This window comes from Lontra canadensis, unplaced genomic scaffold (genome assembly GCF_010015895.1).
Source record: "Lontra canadensis isolate GAN:19392208 unplaced genomic scaffold, GSC_riverotter_1.0 scaffold21, whole genome shotgun sequence".
Classification (NCBI taxonomy): Eukaryota; Metazoa; Chordata; class Mammalia; order Carnivora; family Mustelidae; genus Lontra; species Lontra canadensis.
This window is the reverse complement of record NW_022631015.1, coordinates 129,155-152,325: the sequence shown is the minus strand read 5'-3', so window position 1 is coordinate 152,325 and position 23,171 is coordinate 129,155. Positions and strand designations below refer to the sequence as shown.

General features: G+C 42.1%; 1 protein-coding gene across 4 annotated transcripts in view; it reads right to left on the bottom strand.

Annotated features, from left to right (window-relative positions):
• Nucleotides 1-22,660, bottom strand: part of DUSP22 (dual specificity phosphatase 22) — an 81,982-nt gene extending 59,322 nt beyond the window's left edge. The window contains exons 1-3 of one of the 4 annotated variants that reach the window (XM_032861428.1): nucleotides 22,299-22,659; nucleotides 21,002-21,055; nucleotides 7,286-7,319 (exon numbers count right to left, since the gene is read on the bottom strand). In XM_032861428.1, the coding sequence (XP_032717319.1) occupies nucleotides 7,286-7,319; nucleotides 21,002-21,004 (37 nt within the window). In that variant the 5' untranslated portion in view covers nucleotides 21,005-21,055; nucleotides 22,299-22,659. Of the gene's footprint in view, nucleotides 1-7,285; nucleotides 7,320-21,001; nucleotides 21,056-22,298 lie in introns of all 4 variants that reach the window. The other 3 variants (XM_032861429.1, XM_032861430.1, XM_032861426.1) reach the window with 3 other exon arrangements.
• Nucleotides 22,661-23,171: the final 511 nt, after the last annotated feature.

Genomic DNA, 23,171 nt, shown 5'->3' with positions numbered 1-23,171 from the left:
AGAGCCAGATGATCCTGGGCTAGATCTCATGACCCTAAGAGGAATCTACAATTTTGAGAAGCTTTGATGATCATCCAAAGACTGAAAAACTTTCCTAAATGTTCTGCAATAAACATGTACTACTGTAAGCTCAGAAAAAAAGTCTTTAAAAGTAATATTAAAATGTTGGTTTTAAGACTTTCTTACAGTTCCAACCATCCCAAGCTTTAAATTGGGATGTGCTTAGCAGCCATTGACATAACACGTATAAGACTCAATTCCAAACACCGCCCAGCCCCCTCTGCCCCACAACTATCACAAGTTTTGGCGTCTGTAAGTGGGAACTGAACAGGAACAAGAATCATTTAGGATCCCACTGGCAGCCAGCTTCCACAGTCTCACCAAAAGGCAGTTTTCCCAATTCCCACCAGTATGTATGTTTTAGCCAAGTGGAGAAGCAAGATCAAGCTGGAGCTTTCAGTGTTCACAGTGGAGTGCAGACGAGCCATAGCAGCAAATGGTTCAAGGAGGAGCAGCAAGTCAAGGGCTCCAAACCAGTCTCCTGACACTCCAGGACAGAATCTTCTGGATTCTGACCCTGCCCAAGATTTGAATTTTAAAGATCTGTTTAAAGAGGGACTCCTGGGGCGCTGGGTGGCTCAGTGGGTTAAGCCTCTGCCTTTGGCTCAGGTCATTATCCCACAGTCCTGGGATCAAGCCCCACATCGGGCTCTGTATTTGGCAGGGAGCCTGCTTCCTCCTCTCTCTCTCTGCCTGCCTCTATGCCTACTTGTGATCTCTGTCAAATAAATAAATAAAATCTATAAATAAATAAATAAATAGGGACTCCTGGGTGGCTCAGTCGGTTAAGTGTCTACCTTCTGTTCAGGTCATGATCCCCGGGTCCTGAGATTGAGTCCGGCATTGGACTCCTTGCTCAGCAGGGAGACTACTTCCCCTGCTTATGCTCCCTCTCTCACAAATAAATAAATAATCTTTAAATCTTTAAATAAAATCTTTAAAAAATAAAAAGATCTGGGGGGCGCCTGGGTGACTCAGTGGGTTAAGCCTCTGCCTTTGGCTCGGGTCGTGATCCCAGGGTCCTGGGATTGAGCCCCCCATCAGGCTCTCTGCTCGACAGGGAGCCTGCTTCCCCCTCTCTCTCTGCCTGCCTCTCTGCCTACCTGTGATATCTCCCTCTTTGTCAAATAAATAAATGAAATTAAAAAAATAGATCTGTTTTAAATATACTTTTTCCTTTTTTATAAACAGCTTTGAGATAATTTACATACCATAAATTCAGCCTTTTAAAGAGTATGATTCAACTTTTTTTAGTATATTCAGAGTTGTTTAACCATCACTGCACTCGAACTTTAAAACATTTTCAGCACCTCATAAATATACTTTTATAACACAGATTAAAAATAAACAAAAAAAGTGGTTTGGTAATAAAAGTGTACATTTTTGAATATGGAATGAGATCATAAATGAGACAACAGACTGTAGGGTTCCAAAGAAAACAGAAGCAACTCTTGGACAATGTTCCTTTTGCTCTATGCTCCTTTCTATTTTATCACAGGGCTGTGTATACTGATATGCCACCTGGGATTACCCTATCCCATAAGCATGGTATCTAACTACTTGAGCATACATAAAGCACTTAATCAACATTTTGGGATGATACCATTGGACTTCTTATTCTTTAGGACTACAAATTATTGACAGTTCTGGATGACTGCCTATAACCACCAGCACTAAGGTAACAAGCTGTGAATGCAGCTGTAAGACATGGGGTTATCAGCTTACTCACATGCATGTGAACAAGCCTGGAGGTTTCACACCAGCTCTCTTCGTACACAAATCAAAGGGGTGGAACTTAGTCCTTTGCTGCTCAAACCAGGGTCTGCCAAGCAGCATCATGGCATTACCCAGGAGCCTACTGGAAATGCAGACTCCCAGACCCCCTACATATCTACATGATCAGAACCCACATTTAAAAAAGAACCCCAGAAGACTATGTGCACTGTACACATGGAGCTCTGCAGGGCCCTCAGGGCATGAACTATGACTGGGTGCCAATGGTGCCCCTTCCCCACCATGGCATTTTGATGCCACTTCTAAGTCAAAAAACAACTCACAGCCTCTTGCAATTACAAATGCAATATTACTAATGCAACACTATTAACAAACCAACAAGAAGATTACAAATTAGAATTCACATGGAAAAAATCTAGAAGAATATACACTGGCCATGGTTATATTGGGATGTCAGTTTGGGGAATTTTCACTCTATTTAACATATTTCTATCACATTTGGATTTTTAAAATTTTCATTTTATTTTAACTGATGAGCCTACATTCCTTTCATAACCAGGAAAAGAAAAATTTAAAAAAACCACTATAAAACTCAACTGAATTACACTAATAAGTAAAATATTCAACTCCTTCATCGGTAAAACAGCTAACTGTACTCTTTTCTCTTTCCACCAACATTTCCTCTGGCCCCTGGACTCCTGCCCTCTCTTGCTGCCTGCCTCTGTCTACTCTCCTAAGGCCTCACATGCCCTTTAGAAGAAGCAAATGTCATTTTTATACAGTGGGAGCACTGAAATAGAAACACCTACCTGAACTTTCTCCTTTGCTGTGACATGTTCCCTCCGTGGAAGACCCCATCCATCACTGATAGGACCTTGCTAAGAGAGCAAGTGGATTCCTGGAAGATACTGTCTTCAAAAGGCAAAGTGGCAGCCACAGGCTTCCTTAGGAAGGGGAATTAGTGCTCTAGATCTTATTCTGATACAGAAGATGTACAGGGGTAACCAGTGCTAAGATGTGTGAAATGCCAGAGTGGCCATGGCAAATATGCTAGTCCAACAAAGTCAAGCAGAATTGTCTCTAAACAAAATTAACAGAAGTGTATTTGAAGAAACACTAGAAAACAGTGCCATCAATATAAGCGCTCTGAAAAAAACAGATATTTGGAAGGAAAGAACTTCTTTGGTAATGCCTTTCCAATATCACAGCACCTTGTTACACTGATTTGTGGACTCAAAAGCATGATCATGCAGGATGAGAGAGGGAGGAAAGAGAAGGAAGGTCTCTATTTTAAAAGGACCTAATTCTCTCTGTTCTGACCCTGAACCCCAAGCCATGTTCTGAGTCTTTTCTCAAAAAACTTTTGCTTCCCAAATTGAGAATCTGCTCAGTGGTAGGTAAGTGATTCTGATCTGTTTTTCAATTATGCTTGATTCCACTGTGAAATTAATGAATCCTAGAGTTACTAATTATTGTACATAACTATAACTTCTAGAATTGTAAATTAGCTGTTACTGTGTTCAACCTTTAGGTGGGTATATTTCCAACCTGGGATAGGGGCCAAAATGGGCAGCTCCTACCTGTTTCCTTCTGTACAAAATGGTGGGCTCTGATATTTATTGGTGCCAACCTTGGACAAGTTTTTCTGTGCCTCACTCTTCTCACCTTTAATGTGGGAAAATGGTAAGAGTACCATCTTAAAGGGCTAGTACTAGCCCTTAGTACCATCTTAAAGGGCTAATATTGGAAATACTAAATGAAATAAAATGCTTACAATAGTGCTTGGCTCACCTGTAGTAAATGTTATCATTGCCATCATTAATATTATTATCATTGGGACCAGATTAAGTCTCAACGCTGCAGTATGGGCTTCAATCTCCATCACCTCTGCATGTTTCCAAATATGTGCTTACTACAAAGACATCTGAATTCTAGCTCTTGTTCCACCACCTAATGTTCACCATTCACAATGCAGTTCTCTTGGGCAAAGTTAACAGCAGACTACCAGAGATCAGTGTTCAGTAGTTCACCAGGTCAGTCTTATCTTAACAACTGGGGAACCACCACTGGGAACCATGACCATTGTCACTGGCAGACAGAACAAAAGCTCTGAGACCTCAAACATGTCTCTATGTACATAACCAGTACACACACATGGTGTGAGATTTGTTTCTCAAATTTCTAGAATTTGTGGACATCTTCAATGAGGGCTTCTTCCGTCAGCTCACATCCATTTTGGGATCTGCCAAGTTATGAAGCAGCAGATAACTGACCCCTCTTGGTCTGGGATGGAGCTGCCTTCAAGCTTCCACTCCCACCTTCCCTTCTGGCTTCCGGGCAGAGCCAGCTGCAAGTTAAGGCACCTCAACTGAGAGACTCATCAAAGACTAGACTCCAGAACCTGAGTTGGTTTGTGAGTTTTTCTCTAGGTGGAAGAAACACCAGGACCTGGTGTTGGAAAGTGCTTTGTGATTCATTGCAAGTTAAAAAAAAAAAAAGAAAGAAAGAAAGTTGCATAGTGACATGTAAAGGATCCCCACTGGAAGGAAGGAAGGCAGGGAGGGAGAAAGGAGAGGCAAAAGAGGAGGAGAGAGAGGTGGGGGAGGGGAGGAAGGAGATAGGACTGGAGACTACTCAATGATTGGATTGAGACCATATCCACCAGAACCAAGGCCTTGGTAACAGTGCCAGTCCGCACCATACAAAAATGAAGATCTCTCAGAAAGTTAAAAAAAATTCCATTAATTTTTCTTTATACATTTTTGTACTGGTTATTGTGTTGCAATAGGCACATATTGTTTGTAATTGAAAAAGAAAAGTAAATTACTAAATGAGACATCGTGCTAAAGCACATATGACAGCTGGATTCACTTTCCAGGAGCAGTCATGATCCTTTCACCTCAGTCTTCCATACTTGCTAGCTAATGATGATCAGCACCTACTGCATACCCAGTATGGCATGGGCGCTGTGAGTATCTAGCTCTCTTCCACAACAGCCTGAAGTAGGTGTGTGATTCCTAGTTCACAGATAGAGAGGGTGAGAGGGTGAGGAGAACCAGACACTGGTTGACCAGTCATGTGCCAGACACTGAACTGAGTGCACTGGCTACACTGTCCGGTTCATCCTCACCACAGCCCCTCTCATGTCCAGGCTGTTACCCTGTCTGAGGGTAACATATGGCTCATGGACAGTGGGGGATTACCAGATTCCAAGGCAGACTGCCTCATAGCTTTTCTTCACAGTAAGACGTGCTCCCCTGTTCTGTTCCCGCTCTTCCTAACTCCGAACCACAGAAAACCGAAATGTATATACACATCATACTCCCAGCACACTGCAACAACTTTCTGGAATGAATGAGTTAATTCACAGGCAACTCTATGGAGAGCAATGCTTCTTTCCAGCTTCTTGTCAATTCACTACACTATTATTCCTTTGCTTTAAATAAGCCTTCCACCTGGTTAGTGGTTAATAAATGTTTGGTGAATTGATGAGTGAATAAAACACAGCCAGATATAACTCAGAATAACTGAAGATGACCAAAAAAAAAAAATTAAGCATCTCAACAAGAAGAGGTATGGGATAGTGTAGCCCTCTCTAACAGGTAAAACCCACAGCAAGAATCCAGAAACGTGAAGGATTCCCATGTCATTGAATACTTTGAAAATAGCTATAGATTTTTTAAACTTATTTTTTTTCAACCATAGCACATACCTCCCCAATGAAGATAGATATAGATTTTATTTATTTTTATTTTTTATTTTTGGATAGGTATAGATTTTAGTACAAAAAGATTTAAAATGTGCCTTAAAATTGTGCACACATGACTTTCTAGAAGAAAGTAACCTACTATGAATAAGGATAAAATTCTCATAAACTGTTGGTAGAAGTACTGAATTTGGTTGGCAAGCATTACAATTTTTTATTTGTAAACACTTTCATGTAGCAATTCTATTTCTAGGAATTTATCCTAAACTCTGTTCTCAAACATAAAGACATTTTCCTGTCTTCATTAAAGCAGTTAATAACTCCCTACAAAACCCCAAAAGATAGTTGCTCCTTAATGCAGTCCAGAGCTACTGCCTACCTACCACAAAGCACTTGTTGCTTTTTCAGAACTATAAAGCTTACTAATTTAGGAACTCTAGTACTATTTTTAAAATGTTCTAGCAGCAATTAGCAGCTGTCAGCTCCCTATGCTTAATTCTCTCTGAGGCCAATTAACAGAACTAGAAGCAAAAGGCATTTAGGGGAAGAGAGGAGGAGGAAATAAACATTGTCCTGGGGCATTTTTGTTAATCAATGGGTATAGAACCTGAAATTTTCTGGGCTGTTCCTATGTATGTCTTAGTTTCTCATACTCTATTTTAGCACAATTTACTTTACAAAGGTGTCTCTTTTTTGAGGGTTCTGAGAAGTAAACATAGCATGCTATAGTTTTTTTTTTTTTTTTACCAGTTCAGAATTGTTTGGGGGAAGAAAACCTGACACAGAGGCACAGGAAAATAGATACACAGTGGTGGGATCGCACAGTTGAATGATTTGTAGATACAGTCATCATCTGACTATGAAAGATGCTCCTTTGTGCATATTTTAGTAATTATCTAAATGGCTAATTTACTATGACATTAAAGTAATTTAAAATATATTGGGAAAAAAGAGACTGTTTTTAGTCAGTTTGAACCTGAACTCAATTTTAAGGAGCTACCTGCAAACAGACAGAGTGTGTTCTTTCTTGTTCTAGGAGGGAGGAACTTCAGATGCTTATGAGAATGGTTGGCTGTCACCAGCCTTGCAGCCTTACAAGTTTCCTAAGTCTATCCCATCCTGTTAAGTATACACACCTCCATTAGTTGAGAGGTTAGGCACAAGTATAAGGGCCCAGCAAGAGGCGTGGACAAAAGTGGTGGCTATGTCCAGATTAGACTTTGCATAAACTGAGTCAATACCTTGACTCAAATCATGCTTGATTCCACCCTTGGTGGAAGTAGTGCAAAATGTCCATCAGCAGATGAAGGGAAAAATTATATATATATATATATATATATATATATGTATATATATATAATTTTTAATATATTTTAATTATATATATAATTTTAATATATATATTATATATATATATACACACATCTCCTTAAAGAGTAAATACATTCTGACACATACTACCATATGAATCAACTTTATGATCAGTGAAATCAGCCAAATGCAAGACCACTCATGTGAAGTACCACAGCACTCATGTGAAGTACCTAAGCAGTCAAATCCACAGAAACAGAAAATGGAATGGTATTTCTAAGGACTGGGGGAAAGGGAATAGTGTTTAATGGGCACAGAGTTTCGGTTTGGAATGACAAAAGAGTTCTAGAGATGGATGGTTGCACAGCAATGTGAATGTACTTAATGCTACCTGAAATGTACACTTAAAAATGGCATAAATGGCACATTTTATATTACGCATATTTTACCACAGTAATAAGAAAGACAACTCACCTTTGAAGTTGCCAATGTATAGGCCAGGCAGGATCTAGAAGAGACACAGATCAGATGTTAGTGTAACAGACCTGAAACTGATAGGGTTTTGTACACATAGGCCCTCACCAGAGCAGTGGGAGGACATCCCAGGCCTGTTGCCTGCCACACCCACTTCTCAGCACCTTCCCAGATAGCTAACAGGACCCAGCGTCCTTGTCTCCAGGGCTTTGGCCTGCCCATGGCCACTAGGAAGCCTGCTCAAATAGCATGTGAATGGTTGCACATTGGTGCCCATGAACTCATGGGACTTTGAAGACCAGAATTCCCCAAAAGATCTACATGTAAGCCCTTCAGTGCTCATTGGCATTCTGAGAGTCTAGTCTGAAACCCAAGGGCCTCCAGCCCTCCACATCTCTTGCCTACCCTTCCCCTTTGACTCCACCTTTTCTCACGTCAGCATCCACCACTTAACCCACAACTCCAGCAAACCTCCCTTTGCTGAGGCCTTTATGCATGCTGTTCCCATGTCCAGTATCTATGTTCCTACTCTCCTCTCAACCTTCAGGTCCTAGATCTGACTCACACCCTGAAGAGGCCTGTCCTGAGCCCAGGCTCTGCGGTAGACCCTGGCTTCAGCACCCACAGTCCTCAGTACTCCCCTTGCAGAGATATGTCACAGGGGTATTGCTAGGTGAAGCTGTCTCCTCTGCTACACTGAAAAGCTGTTTGGACAGCAAACACATCCTGTCACTTGCTGCTGTATACCTAGCTCCTGACCCAGGGCTTTGCTCACGATTAGTATTCAATAAAGAATTACTAAATGAATGAATGAACTGCCCAAATGCACAAGTTAATAAGAACATACAATTTGATTCAAAATGTCTACTTTTCCTGAGGCAGTGGTTCTCAAGTCAATCCATCAGAATCACCAGAAGCTGTTAAAAATTCAGATTTCTGGGGAGCCCGGGTGGCTCAGTGGGTTAAAGCCTCTGCCTTTAGCTCAGGTCATGATCCCAAGGTCCTGGGATCAAGCCCCACATCGGGCTCTCTGCTCAGTAGGGAGCCTGCTTCCCCTCCTCTCTCTCTGCCTGCCTCTCTGCCTACTTGTAATCTCTGTCTGTGAAATAAATAAAATCTTTTAAAAAAATTCAGATTTCTGGGGCACCTGGGTGGCTCAGTGGGTTAAACCTCTGCCTTCGGCTCAGGTCATGGTCTCAGGGTCCTGGGATCGACTCCCACATCGGGCTCTCTGCTCAGCGGGGAGCCTGCTTCCCTCTCTCTCTCTCTGCCTGCTGTTCTGCCTACTTGTGATCTCTCTCTCTGTCAAATAAATAAGTAAAATCTTAAAAAAAAATTCAGATTTCTGAATAAGCCCTAGCCCCAGCTCCCACATAGAATGATTTAGTAGATCTGAGATAAGAACAAGGGGCTGGGTTTTTCACAAGCAACCCCCCCTTTGCAAAATACAAAGCTAATTCTTGTCCTGCGACTAATTTGTATGACAGGTCTTAAATTCAAATACAGACACTGCTTTGGAAGTTACATCACCTGACACGATTTCCAAGTGCATAGAGCATACTGCCACTGCAGACCCCTGGTGCCCTGGTGACACCCTCCTGTCAGCACTACCATCCCACATCCCCACTCAGCTTCATCTGCTTCACACTCCCTATTTTTTATTCACTTCCACCAAGAAAGCTGAAAGCAGCATGTTGTAATATTCTTCACGTGTGCAGATTTCTTAGAGCATCTTCCTGACAAACAGCTTCTGTGCTAAAAATTAATGGCATCTGTACAAGTCACCAAAGGGAGAATGCACTGTGGCACTATCCAGGCAGTCTGATGGAGCTCAGTAATACTAGGTCTAGGGCTAGCTTCTGTGCTGGGTTGGGAAGGTTGCCAAGCCGAGAGACAACAGAATATAGTGACCAAAAGGGGACACTTGTGAGAAGGAAAAGAGACTCTGTTAATAATTACAGTTGACCCTTGAACAATGAGGGGTGGGACATCAACTCCCCACATAAGCTGAGAATCCATGAATAACTTCTGACTTCCCCAAAACTTAACTACTAATCACCTACTGTTGACTGGGAGTCTTACCAATAAACAGCCTATTAATGCATAGTTTGCATGTTATATGTATTACATACTATATTCTTACAATAAAATAAGCTAAAGGAAAGTAAATGTTATTAAGAAAATAACAAGGAAAAGGAAATATATTTACGGTATTGTAAAAAAGTCCTTGAGTAAGTGGACCTGCTGCGTAGTTCAAACCTGTGTTGTTCAAGGGTCAACTGTCCTCCTGGAAAACAGGCAAGGCCCAGAAGTGAGCCAGGTCACGGAGATGTGTGATCACCCTGGCTCACGGAATACTCAGGGAGGCAAAATTAGTTTGGAGTGCCCCATGTGACTGAGAAGTCAGTTATATCCACGACTGAAGTCATAGCACTGAGGCAAGCTGGTTTAGCTCTGTAACTAGGAACATGTGAAACAGTATCTCAGAGGAAAACACCAGCATCCACTGCCAAGGAGCAAAAACATTTGACAGGTCTTTCTTGAAACAGAATCAGTCTTTGAGATCCTCCTGTGAGGAAGGGTGGAATAAATACTGTATTGTTCCTGTTTTAAAATATAAAAACAATACAGGTCCATCTTGGAGATGGATCAAACTGATATTCTCTGGCAGCTCTTGGCTGCATAGACTATGCTTTTTCAATGTGTAATCTCCCATTCTCCAGGGTCTCTCCTGTCTTTATTAGGAGGCGACATTATATACTAAAGGGCATAGTCATCACATGGCTCTCTTAGCTGACAGTAACAGCAACTTCCTCCTTAACCAAACTTTAGTCAGGCTCCTTTGAGCCTTCTTCTTGACTAGGCCTCACCTGTGGCCTGCCAGTTTTAGCAAAGAATCCTGCTAAGCCAGTTTATCAAGAATCCTCCCAATCTTGATATCCAATCAAGCTCATCTTCCTCTACCCTTGATATTTAATCAAATTCTTTTCAATAATTTTCCATCTTTCCCTCACCTTGCCTGTTGGCTATAAATCCCCACTTGCTCCTATTGTATTAAGAGTCGAATTCTCTCACTTGCAATAGTATCTCTACCTATTGCACTAGCCTCAAATAAAGGCTTCCTCGCCATTTTTAGTAAGAATCATTTTTCTTTTATAACATTGACCACAAATAGCTCCAGATTCATAAAACTGACAGTTATAATGAACCATAACATGAGTATGTATATTTGCCCCAAATCACAGAATGTACAACAGTAGATGAATGGTTTACTGATTCCTGTCACATGTGAACTTCATGCTGGACACTCAGGATACAGGTGTGATGGGGAGAGATAGGGCCCTGCCAGAGGCATACTACTTCCCTTGTGGAGCTTCTTGCCTAGGGAAGGAGGAGGTGACCTGACCACTCTGGGATCCCCAAGGATTTTCAGGAGGAAGGAACACTTAGGGGACCTGCAGTTCAAGAGCAGTGGGTCAGGAGAGAGGGAAAGACAGGCAGGGGAGCAATGGAAACCACCAGTGCAGAGAAAGGCGGCTAATTTTTACCAGGAGAGAGCATGAGGGAGGCAGAGACCCAGCAGAGAACAGGACCAGGCTGTGGACCAGGCTGCATGCAGCAGACAGAGGCAAACATGGAAGGCTTTCAGGGCTCTAGATAAAGTACCACTAAGATGATTAAAATGTGTGGGGCCATTAGAAAGATATTTTCATATATTTTTATTTAATATATCTTGGAAATGTCATGATAAAAATAGAGGAAAGGTAAAGTTGTGTATGCAGTCAATGTCTTCATTATCATACTACCTCTGTAAGGGGAACACTGGGGGCTGGTGGGGAGGGTCCAAGAAGGGCCATTTCTGTCTTTATCTTTGAACTTTTCTATATGGTTTCTATGTTCTAATTGTGTGCATACTTTACTTCAATTTACTTTTTTCCTTTTTAAGTCAAGAGGGGTTATTTAGGGAAAAGATTATGGCTTTTGCTTTTCTTTTTTGTACTTCTACTATTTTCTCTACCAAAATAAACTAATACACTTCATATTATTTTTTAAATAAAATAAAGCAAGGACATGAGATTAGATCACCTCTGTGCCCCGCTGCTCTAGAGCCATGGTTTTATGATTACTAAATCCATCCTTTAGAAGCCAACTCTAGTCAAGCTTCTACTCCCTGCACTGGTATCTAAAACATAACATTATCTTTCCACTCCCATTATCAATTCCTCAAGTCTCCTGATGATGTCACCTTCTCCCAGTCCCCTAGAATGAAAATCTGGACCCCATTCCCACCATGGCACTCCCCTCCACACTCCCTTGTGACTCTCTCTGACCCGTGAGTTACAAAGTCCTAGCACAGTCCTGGCTGCTTGTCCCGCAGTCAGAGCATGAGCTCATACATGGGCTAGAGCAGTATCCATTGAACTAGCTTCTCTGTCCCATCAAATTAATTTTGTAAGGTCATATTCTCACTGGGTCATTTTCTAGATAATGTTTAGTAGCAAACCCTTTCCAAAGAAAATGAAAGCCAAAACTGAAATTCAACTGAAAATTTCAATTTGGCTTCCACATGATGGCTCCAACTTACCCCTGAAGGATTTCCCCCATTTCTCTCCAATTTGCAGCCAAACCAAGTAACCTCCAGTTTCCCAATACCCTTTACTGGTCCTACTTTGCAATATCACACTTCTTTGCTCTCAATATTCTCTTTAAACAGAGAAGTGATCCCCACTATTTGGGGTCCCTCATCCCTCTTGGCTATACTAAAAAATTATAAACCCTATAATAGACAATTATTTCACTGATTTCCTAGCCTCTGAAGCCCTTTCCTATGTCTGAGGAATTTCCCCGCAATTTAGAGTCTTGGTAGGAAGCAGAGCCCAGCTCTTACTACAGAAGCTGCCAATACCAGATGACTGACTGCTTGCATTTGCCTTTGCTGCTGTGACATGGAAATGTGACAAATGTGCAACAGCTGCTCCAGACTAGAATCCAGAGATAACCCACGATATTCTCTCCCCCAACAGGGGCAGTAGGGCTGGTAGCACATCTAGAACCCAAAATAGCATCAGCAGTATCTTGGAGCAGCCCCAGAAATGCTCTCACCAGATCAGTTCTAGGATCTGCTTCTGGCAAGTTAGCCTTAATCTAGTTCTCCCAACTTCCTGGCCATCCTACTTATTGTTTTGTGTTTTTTTATGGCTAATATTTTTTTATTAATAATTATTTTTATTAACATACATTGTATTATTAGCCCCAGGGGTACAGATCTGTGAATTGTCAGGCTTACACATTTCACAGCACTCACCATAGCACATACCCTCCCCAATGTCCATAACCCAACCATCCTCTCCCTACCCCTCCTTTCCCCGGCAGCCCTCAGATTGTTTTGTGACATTAAGAGTTTCATGGTTTGTCTCCCTCCTGATCCCATCTTGTTTCATTTTTTCCTTCCCTACCCCCCAAGCCCTCCACTGCCTCTCAAATTCCTCATATCAGAGAGATCATATGATAATTTTGTCTTTCTCTGACTAGCTTATTTCACTCAGCATAATACACTTTAGTTCCATCCATGTCATTGCAAATGGCAAGCTTTCATTTATTTTGATGGCTGCATAGTATTCATATATATATATATATATATATATATATATATACCACATCTCCTTTATTGATTCATCTGTTGATGGACATCTAGGTTCTTTCCATAGTTTGGCCATTGTGGACATTGCTGCTATAAACATTCGGGCGCACGTGCCCCTTCGGATCACTGCGTTTGTAACTTTAGGGTAAATACCCAGTAGTGCGATTGCTGGGTCGAACATCCTACCTATTGTACCCAAAGCAGCCACATTTGGATTTTGTTGCTTACAAACACTGACCCTGGTGTAGGCCTTTCAACCCAGTAAAAATGCATAAATGCAAATGAGCTGTACAGACCTTCAGGCAAGTCACAGACTAGCAAAGTCCTACCCACCTTGTAAGCAGCAGCCCCACTGGTACTCCCAAAAAGAATTAGAGATCACTCCAACAGGAGATTCCTCCCCCACTCTGGACTTTACTCAACCTCATTAAGCACTTCACCACTCCTCAATAGCTCCCCAATTTGTCTGCTCCTCTTGAAACTTCGGCGCAGTACCTTTGTTCAGTTTCTTAGTGCCTCCCATCTGACTTGTAACAGCCTCCTAAAGATCTCTCTACCTTTGGATGGATCCCTTCAAAGGAATCCTCAACCAGACTCCAAGTGCAAAACTGACTATGTAACTCTTCAGATTAAAACCTTCTTAGGGTTCCAAGTAGCTGTCACCATAGAAACTAAATCTGGTACCTCAGCAATTGAGACCTTCAGGTACTGAGGTTGCTATGTCTGCAACCTCAGCCCCATGCCTAGTTCTTTCCCTAAACTTCCCCAGAGCTGAAGTAACCATTCAAAGATGCAGGGAGAGACCCCCAATTCTAGCATCCAGGTTTTAAGGGAAACAACCCAATTTTCAACTGCTATCAACTACATAAAAAAAAAAAAACCCACAAAACCTTAAATATTTTGATAGACAAAACACATCTGCACGCTGACTATAGCCCATGGACATCAAGTTTATGACTTCTATCTGCTGCTTACATCAGATATGATGTATTGTGAGTATGCTCTCTCTAAACTTGGATGGTTCTCCCTTGATTCCTAGTTACTCAAGTAAATGTTTCTTCAATGAATAGATGAACAAAAAGAGAATGTGAATAAGGTAGGAGGAAGTAAAGCAAGAAAAGCAGAGACGTGAAAAACAATGATGGGTAAAGCCTAAGAAATCAAACCTTGCCCCTGTTCTGCCCTGGGCAGGTTTCCACAGGGATCAGTGATGGGTCACAGCAGCAGCACAGGGGCCAGTGCTGGATGAGAGCAGCATCCCAAAAGGAGGCCAGGTCAGAGTGCTGGCAAAGACCAAGGCTTAATCTTACCAAAATCAAAGAGCCAACTTACTAAAAATCAGTTAAGATGCACACTTCGTATGCATTTAAAATTTATTTTTAAAAAAGATTTATTTATTCCTTTGTCAGAGAGGGAGAGAGAGAGCATAAGCAGGGGGATCAACAGGCAGAGCAGACAGAGGGAGAAGCAGGCTCCCCACTGAGCAAGCCATCCCAGGACCTTGGGATCAGGTCCTGAGCCAGAGGCAGAGGCTTAACCGACTGAGCCACCCAGATGTCCCTAAAATTTTTTTCTTTTTTTCTTTTCCAAGTCTTTATCTAAACTCCAGTTAGTTAACATACAGTGTAATATTAGTTTTAGGTGTAGAATTCAGTGATTTATCACTTATATCCAACACTTGGTGCTCATCCTTATTCTCCATCAACCATCTAACCCAAGGCCCACCCCTCTCCCCTCCAGCAACCTTCAGTTTGTTCTCTGGTTTGTCTCTTTTCTGCCCCTCCCCCAAATTCATCTGTTTTATTTCTTAAATTCCACATATGCAAAAAGAAGACAGAGCTATGTAAGTAAACTTTAAACTCCATTTTCAAGACCACAAGAGTAAACTAGCATTTCGAGGGCCAGAAACAGAAAGTGAATGGCTCAATTCCAGTTTCTGTAGTTTCTTCCATATAGAATTACAAAATAAGAGAAAGGAAGGCTAACCACTGGCATGGTGCGAAATTACATTTTTTTGTTTTCAAGAAGAATAGAAACCCCATAAATATTTAAACTTCTACTCTAGTCAGCTTCGTAATTCAAACTTGAAACAAAAAATTTGACCTCCCCCCTCCCAAAATTTTGACCTATCCACTTCCCTGGCATGATTGTTGCTGGTAATCCTTAAGTACAGAGAAAGAGAAAATGAAATGAAATAATTTTCCAGCAGAAAGATAGCTTATAGAGACCATGGAAGAGTAGAGTGTTCATCTGGGACAAAGTAGATGAATAGTCAGTCAATTCATGAAGTCTGAACTTAAGCCAGAAGCAAGAACACAAGGGAAGTGAAATCATTGCCACCTGGGAGGAAAGAAAAGCATAGATCAAAGAAAGAAGTTTGTATATGCAGTTTGGATATGTTTCAGAATGTTCTATGACTCTAGGATAAGAACCACCAGATTGGTCCTAATTGTCTTTGGGCCTCAGAAATAATTTTTATTCCCTCTGCAGAGGATGTTCTTCCTCCATTGTTCACCTGAGTGGGGCCTTGTCCTTTAAGTCTCCCATAAGATGACAGCTCTTAAGGAAGTCTCTCATGACCATTAAATTCCCTGACACCCTCCATCACAACCCCTTGTTATTTTCTTCATCATATTTATCAGTACTTAAAATTATTTTATATTTGCTTACTTTTTTGATTGACCTTGAAGCAGGGGGTTTGTCTATTGTCTTCCCTGCTCTGTTTCAAGAGCCTGCCACAGAGTCCAGCACATAAAGAGATAATAAAAGGCAATGGAAGATGCTCTCTAGCACTCTTTCTAGTCAAAAAAAGATTCTTGCTTACTGATAAAAGACTGTGTAGAGACAGGAAATGAAGGCAGACTCCTGCAGAAATACTTTGAAACCATGCTAAAGATTCTCCATGTTTAATGGCTCCTCTTGATCAATATCCTTCACACCCACACTATACTAACACTGTCTATACAGAAGTGCATAAAATCAAATCCTTCACCACAAGAAAGCACTTATGAACAAAACAATACTGCTTCTAAGGGCAATAAATATTTTGAGTTTATTTTTTAAACATTTCTCTTAGTGCTTCAAGATACCATGCAATCTAAGACTACCACCCAAACAGATTTAAGAGATAAAATTCAGATAAAATCAAGCAGCAGGACAAGGCTGTTGGGGGTGGGATAATCTTAATTCTTCCTAGGTCAGAAAGACCTTTCTGGGTTTCAAAGCCAGGAATGAGGGGGAGAACTTTGGTGGATTCTGTGAAGGGTTAAATGTCACAGACTTTCTTAATGCCATTTGGCCATGGGCTTAACTAGTTTGCATTTGCAAAAGGATGAATCTGAGAATACTCTTGGAGCACCTGGGTGGCTCAGTCAGTTGAGAATCCAACTCTTTATTTCACCTGAGGTCATGATCTCAGGGTCATTGAGATAGAACCCATGTTGGTCTCTGCACTCAGCACAGAGTCTGCTTAAGATTCTGTCCCTTTCCCTCTACCCCCTACCTTCTGCTTGTGCTCTTAAAAAAACATAAAGAAAAGAGAAAAGAATCTGAGAATAATTTTGTATGCACTTAGAATAAAGCCTTAAGCATTTGTTCCTTCAACATAAAATAAAACTCTAATGTTGAAAAGAAAAAATATCCAGAAGGTAGTATAGGGGACAGGAGACAGAGTACCAGCATACAGCAGTCTGTCTACACAGCTGCGTACATGGTGTGCTTATCTCCCACAGAAGGACTCCTCTGTAAGCTGCCTGGGGCTGGGTGACAGGGTCTTCCTGTCTTTCACATTCATTTCCCAGTACAGGCTCTAGCACAGTGCCTTGACAATAGCAGGTACTCAATAGTATAATCTGATGACTGGGTGGATGGACAGATGAATAAATTATGAAGGTGGCCAAGTCAGGTGCTGTCACATGGTAACAGCACAAAGATGTCTAACCTTCTAGCCCCTCAACATATGAAAACAGAGCTTCTCAACCTTTAAGGCCCTATTCACTTTTTTTTTTTGGCCTTCCTCTTTCATTTTTATTTTTTTATAATTTTTTATAAACATGTAATCCTATTCACCTTTTGATAATGATCCAGTTCTAGATTACCCAGACTTTCTCCTCTGAAGGGAGAAGCCTAGGCCAATGGCTCTCAATGGGGGACAATTCTGCCCTCCAGCTTCGAATTCCTGGAGATATTATTTTTGGTTGTCACAATGGGGGAAGAGTGCAACTGGTACCTAGTGGGGAGAGGCCTTGAATGTTACTAAACCTCCTACAATGCAAAAGACAACCCTCACAACAAAGACTGACCCAGCCGGGGATGTGGGAGGGATGGGATGGCTGGATGATGGACATTTGGGAGGGTATGTACTATGGTGAGTGGTGTGAATTGTGTAAGACTGATGAATCACAGACCTATACACCTGAAATAAATAATATATGTTAATTTTTAAAAAAAGACTGACCCAGCCCAAAATGTTAATAGTGCAGAGGTTGAGGAACCCTCATAGGGGAGGAATATTTATATCTTTGATCTTTTCCTCTTGAACTAAACTTTCTCCACTCTACTGCCTTATCTTCCTAAGGAGAACAGAGCTATCCTTAACTAGTATCATTACTATAATCATTAATGGGACAAATCAACTCACACAAATAGCAGTGCACATTTGCACTTCACAGGCTGCAAGAATGTCTTCTAAAAAATTCTCATTTGCTTCTCTCAAGAATTTGGGAAGTATCATCATATTCATTTTTGAGCAAATGACACTAGATAAGCTAACCATCGTTTCTATGAGTTGAAAGAGGTAAAGAAATTGAAGCTCAGGGACATTAAGTGACTTGTTCAAGATCACATGCATAAAGCAGCAGACTGTTAGAGACACCCCCAAATCAGGCTTTGTGATAACCCTGGCCCCCTCACTTTCACCACAGTGGACTTCTCATGGAACGGTGGTGGCCCAATGGAAATATAATGTAAGCCATATATATAATTTAAAATTTTCTAGTAGCCACATAAAAAGTAAAAAGAAACAGATGAAGTCAATTTTAATATATTTTATTTAAGTGAAATATATTTAGAATATTTATAATATACAACATATAAACATATTTCTGCAATCAACATACAAAATTATTCATAGAATGGTTTACAAGTTTTTGTACTAACTCTTCAAAGTCTGGTGTGTATTTTATACTTAAATCACACCTCACTTGCAATTAGCCACATTTTAGTACTCAATAGCCCTGTGACTAATGGCTACTGTTTTGCACAACACAGGTTGCATGTATGTGTGTGTGTGTGTGTGTGTGTGTGAGGGTGGAGAGAAAAGAGAAAAGGAAGAGAGACATGGGGAGGTGTAGAGGTTCCTATGGGTTAAGACAGACAGCTTGAGGAGAGTGGGGTAAGTAGATGGTGAGTGCGATTTTAGGTGGCATTCAATCTAGGTCAAGATCTGCTGGAGTAAAAATGTTTAAGCTGAGATCAGAAGGAACTGCTCAAAGTTACAGGAATAGTGGCAAAGTACATTGCTAGAATCTAGAAATTAAAAGCCTTAGCTAGAATTTGTTCATATATGTCTTAAACTAGGCTTCATATTTTCCCCATCCGTAAAAGCAAGTTGATTTGCAGAATCAATGCTAACCATAGAAATGCTTTTCTAAGTCCATTTACAAATAAAAACATACAATGCCCTTGGAACGAAAAGCATGATTTGCAGTATCTGTGCCGTAAGGTTACTGGGACAAGATTTCTTTCCCATCTCACAGAAGCTGGTCATCCTTAGCAAAAGAAAACTTAGGAACTAAACAACATAGATTTTTCTTCTGACTGCTTAAAGTTTAGCAGTTTTTATGTACGTTTCACATCCTCATGGAGAACGTTCTCACCATACATTCCAGTCTCCTGTGTGGCAAAACGTCAGATCTACCTCAGTGAGGCAGACACAGCTTGTTACATAGGCAACGTAAGGCCAGAGGAAAGAGGCTTCTGTGTTCTAGCCAATCAAAGATGATGAGGAAGTAGAAAAAGAGAACCCAACAGTTGTAATCTATTATTTTTTAAGCCTCATATCATGTGCCTACAAGCTTATAAAATCTAAGCCTCACTATAACCATGGTAAGTCAGTGTTTCTTACCCTTTGTGCAGATTGGGAAATGGACCCTCAGAGAAATTAAATAACATGACTGAGTTCCTAATGCTAGGTTTGAAACTTAGTTCCTGTTGATTGTGAAGAGAGTGGAAATCTTTCCTTTGTGCTAGGATGGCAGTTCATCCCAAATGAATTCTAAAGACTTTGAAAAGTAACCCAAAAAATCTCCCCGGAGTTAAAAATTAATTGCAAAATAGAAAAAGCCACCTTCTCTTTTCCTTCATGTTTGACATTCATAGAGAGGAGAGAAAGGCAGGCAACTAAAATAATCTTTGATTACTTTTTGTGCAATTCCCAAGTAGACCCTCTGAATTGGCCAAAAATGTAATCACTAATGAGTTTATGGTGTATCAGGCCCTATATTGAGACTTCACCACACAGAGTAACTCATCTGATCTTCACCATAACCCCATGAAGTCGGTGCTGTTATTTTCATTCCCATTTTACAAATGAGGTGCACAGAGGTTAAGTGACCTGCCAAAAGTCACCCAGCTGGTAAGTGGCAGAGCCTGGACTCAAAGCCTAGGTGGTCTGGCTCATAGACATAATGCAGAGTGCCTCATTATGCTGCTAAAGATCAACTTAGTAAATGTCTCTAGTGGGATTAGATTTAAACTAAACAGCCTGTTGCATGCAAATGTCGTGTTTCTGTGGAGTCTTTGAAAACTCTCAGTTGACTCAAAGTTCTCTCAAGGCTCTGAACCTGCTACTCTTTTGGGTGAGGGCTTATCACGGAAACTCCTATCCTCGTTGTCATCTTATTAGTCTTAAGTATTATAATACCCCATGAGAAACAAAAATCTAATCTCTCTAGTCAAGCATTTTATTAGAGAAATCTGCCCCAAATCCTTCTTCATGTGCATTTTTAAAAATATTTTATTTATTTATTTGCCAGAGAGAGAGAGAGAGAGAGAGATTGAGAGGAAGAAGCAGACTCCCCACTAAGCCGGAAGCTCCATGCAGGACTCTATCCCAGGATCCTGAGATCCAGGCCTGAGCTGATGCTTAATCAACTAAGGCACCCAGGCATCCCCTCTATGTCATGTTTTTATCTTGATCAACCTGAATCAATGATCTAATTGTGGGCTGAAGGAAGCATTACCATTCTAGGCAGGATGTGAGGACCCTCTGGATCCAATAACTTAACCTCCCAGTAACTGCCAGGGTTGGTGCACTTCATCTGGAACCCAGCTGCCCAGGCTGATAGCTTCTTCTTTCCTTGCTGCTCTATGTCCTCCAAAAGGCATCCTGCCTGGTGAAAATCTAGCTGTCCCTTGATTTCAAAGGAAACCTAGCTTGTGACAGTGGGAAGCAAACACATCAGTTGGTTCAACCGCAAGACTGTGTAATTCACCCTCGGCCCTTTCAACTAGCACAGCAGCTGGCTAATAGTAGGGACACAATAAATATTTGTTAAATTAATCACCTCTCTAAACCTATTCTGTTTCTGCATCTCTGCATTAGATATAGTGGCTCTATTTACAATATAAGATGATTATGAGAATAGCAGCAAGAAATTCATTACTTTCTTTGAAAGGTAAAAAATCATGATATGAATATGAATGACTTTTGCTGAAAAGCCTTAATTTTGAAACTTAATCATTCACATCCTTAAGTATGTTATTTGAAATTATAATATAAAAATACTATAAATTAAACGCTAAAAGCGGTGCAGAATGAACAACAAGTTAAAAAAAAAAACGTAGAATAAAACAAAGGAAAACCAAGCTATGACTACAAGCCCACCAACTGTGGAAGCAGCTTTATTGTTCTGTTCTCATTTAACAAGCTGAAGGTTCATGGTGCTGATGGATTTCAGTTTTAATGGGGACAGAATGCAAGTATTTATCCAAGAGAAATAATGTGTTTCCAATCTTGGTCACTGCCCACCCCGCCCCAAGAAAAAGCCCCACACAAGGAATACAATTCTGGTTACCATAAAGTCTCAGATATGCAGGCCCAAATCACACAGTTCTCCCATAAACTGGGTCTGCAGAACACAAGAAACATGATGTGGGCAGGTGAAAAAGTTAACTGGGTACCCAGGATTAACTGTGGACTGCACTTTCTTCCCAACCTTAACTTCTAACACTCCCTATCGCACTTCACACTCTAGCTGAAAGATCCAAACTACTGCTAGTGCAGAGATGAAAGAGAAAAGAAAAGAAAAGAAAGAACAGGGAGGAAAGGAAGGAAGAAAGCAAGCAAGCCAGCCAGCCAGTCACATGGTTACATCCACCAAATATGAAAACTGATTCTATATGGATGTATGTGAGCGAATTAGAATGGGGACAGACAAGCTCTAGGCCGGAAACTAAGATCTGATCCAGGACCACTTAAAGACCTGAGAAGAGGTACTTGTCTTTGCTGAGGGCTTTTTAAAGTTTTGTATCTCATTTAAATCCAAAGTACAATATCACAAAATCTTTAACCCCTGGTGGACATGAATGCACATCCTAGGCAGCCCTAAACTGCAAGAGCTAATTCTTGTATCTTCCATTGTCAGGAAGGACACGGGCTATCTCACAATTTAGGAAGGGGGTTCTAGAGAAACTGAAGAGCCAACGGTGGGGGCCAGAACAGAGACAAAAAGAAGACAGTAACATGGATTTTGTATAAGGCAAAATCAGCACAAGCAGCCAGCCAACAGGTTGCCCTTGTTACACAAGCCATATAATCCAGGATAAATCAGCTCTGAATCTGTTTTCTCAACAACCCCCACCCTTGCCAGGTAACACCTCAGGACTTTGGTCTCTGCCAACTTCTCTGACCACACGAAGAAAAAAAAAAATGTGGGAGAAAGAGGAAATTAAATAATATAAGACACTTATCTACTCCAGTTTACTAATAATGTGGGTGGTGACGCTTCAAAAGCCGAGTTTGGGAGTTAAGGGGAGGAGAGAAAAAGAAACCACAATCCCTCTGAGCTCAGCTGAGGTCTCCGCAGAACAAGTGTCAACGCTTTTAAAGGGCACGGCTTGTTCTCAGTTGCAAAGCACACCGGCTGGCAGGGTAGGCGCGGGGGACTGCTTACCCGGAAGCCCTCAGGACGCCCGTGGCGGAGGGGGGGCACCCCAAAGACATTGACATCACAAGCACCAAGCCAGGCGCGCTGCCCCTCCTTCGCGAAGAGGGGCACCCGTTGAGGGCTCTCCTTGCCCTGCAAACACCAGCCGGGGGGAAGCCTGAAAAGTGGAAGCAAAACCAGCACAAATGAAAGAAAGACACGTTACCTTGTTCATCCCATTCCCCATGGTGGCTGAATGCGAACTCTAGCACCCTTGGAAATGAGGTCGCAGGCTCACTAATGGCATTTTACAACAGGAGGGAGGAGCAGGTGGAGCGGGCGGGGGAGGAGGCCCTGGGGAGTAATTTCGTGCTCGCAGTATAAACAACAACAACAACAACAATCAGGGACATCCAGGCCACTCGGCTTGCTCCAGGTAGCTGGCCTGGATGGAAGAGCTTTCCGCTCGTCCGCCCCGGATTTCCCAGCCGAGCAGAGCAGAGAACTGGCGCTCTTGCCGGGAAATGGTCTCGCTTTGCCACTGCACGCCCCGTGAGCGCCCAATCAACCCTCCCAGGCGGCTCCCTGGGACTTGTAGTCAGGCTCCCCGGCCCTGCGACCGCTCGCCCCGCCCTGCGCAGCCCACGGCTTCCCGGCTGCCGGAGCCTGAGCCCAAAGCGCACGCGCAGCGCGAGCGCCTGGAGCAGCTGCTATGATCCGTTGGGGAGGACTTCAGGGCGGGGGCGGGGCCTGGTGGTAGAGCAGGCGTCTCCCCAACCCGGCCTCAGCACGTCACCCAGCAACCTCCCCCGGGATCAGGGTCACCAAAACTCCCGCAGACCTTTTCCCCTGGGGCGACTGAGGAGACCTGTTACCAGTAGTCACCACCCTTCCTTGACTGCCTCCGTGAATCAGGTGCTAATCAGAGCCTTGGTCTTCGCAGCTCCCCTTCTTGGGTTTTCTGAGGGCGACAGTTTTAGGCCCGGGTTGGGGGATTCCTATGGCCCTGCCCCACCCACGAAGACCGAGAAGACTCACCCGGTGGGGAAAGGTGGACTCAGTGACTCATCTCTGGGATGACCTAACCTCCCTACTGTGG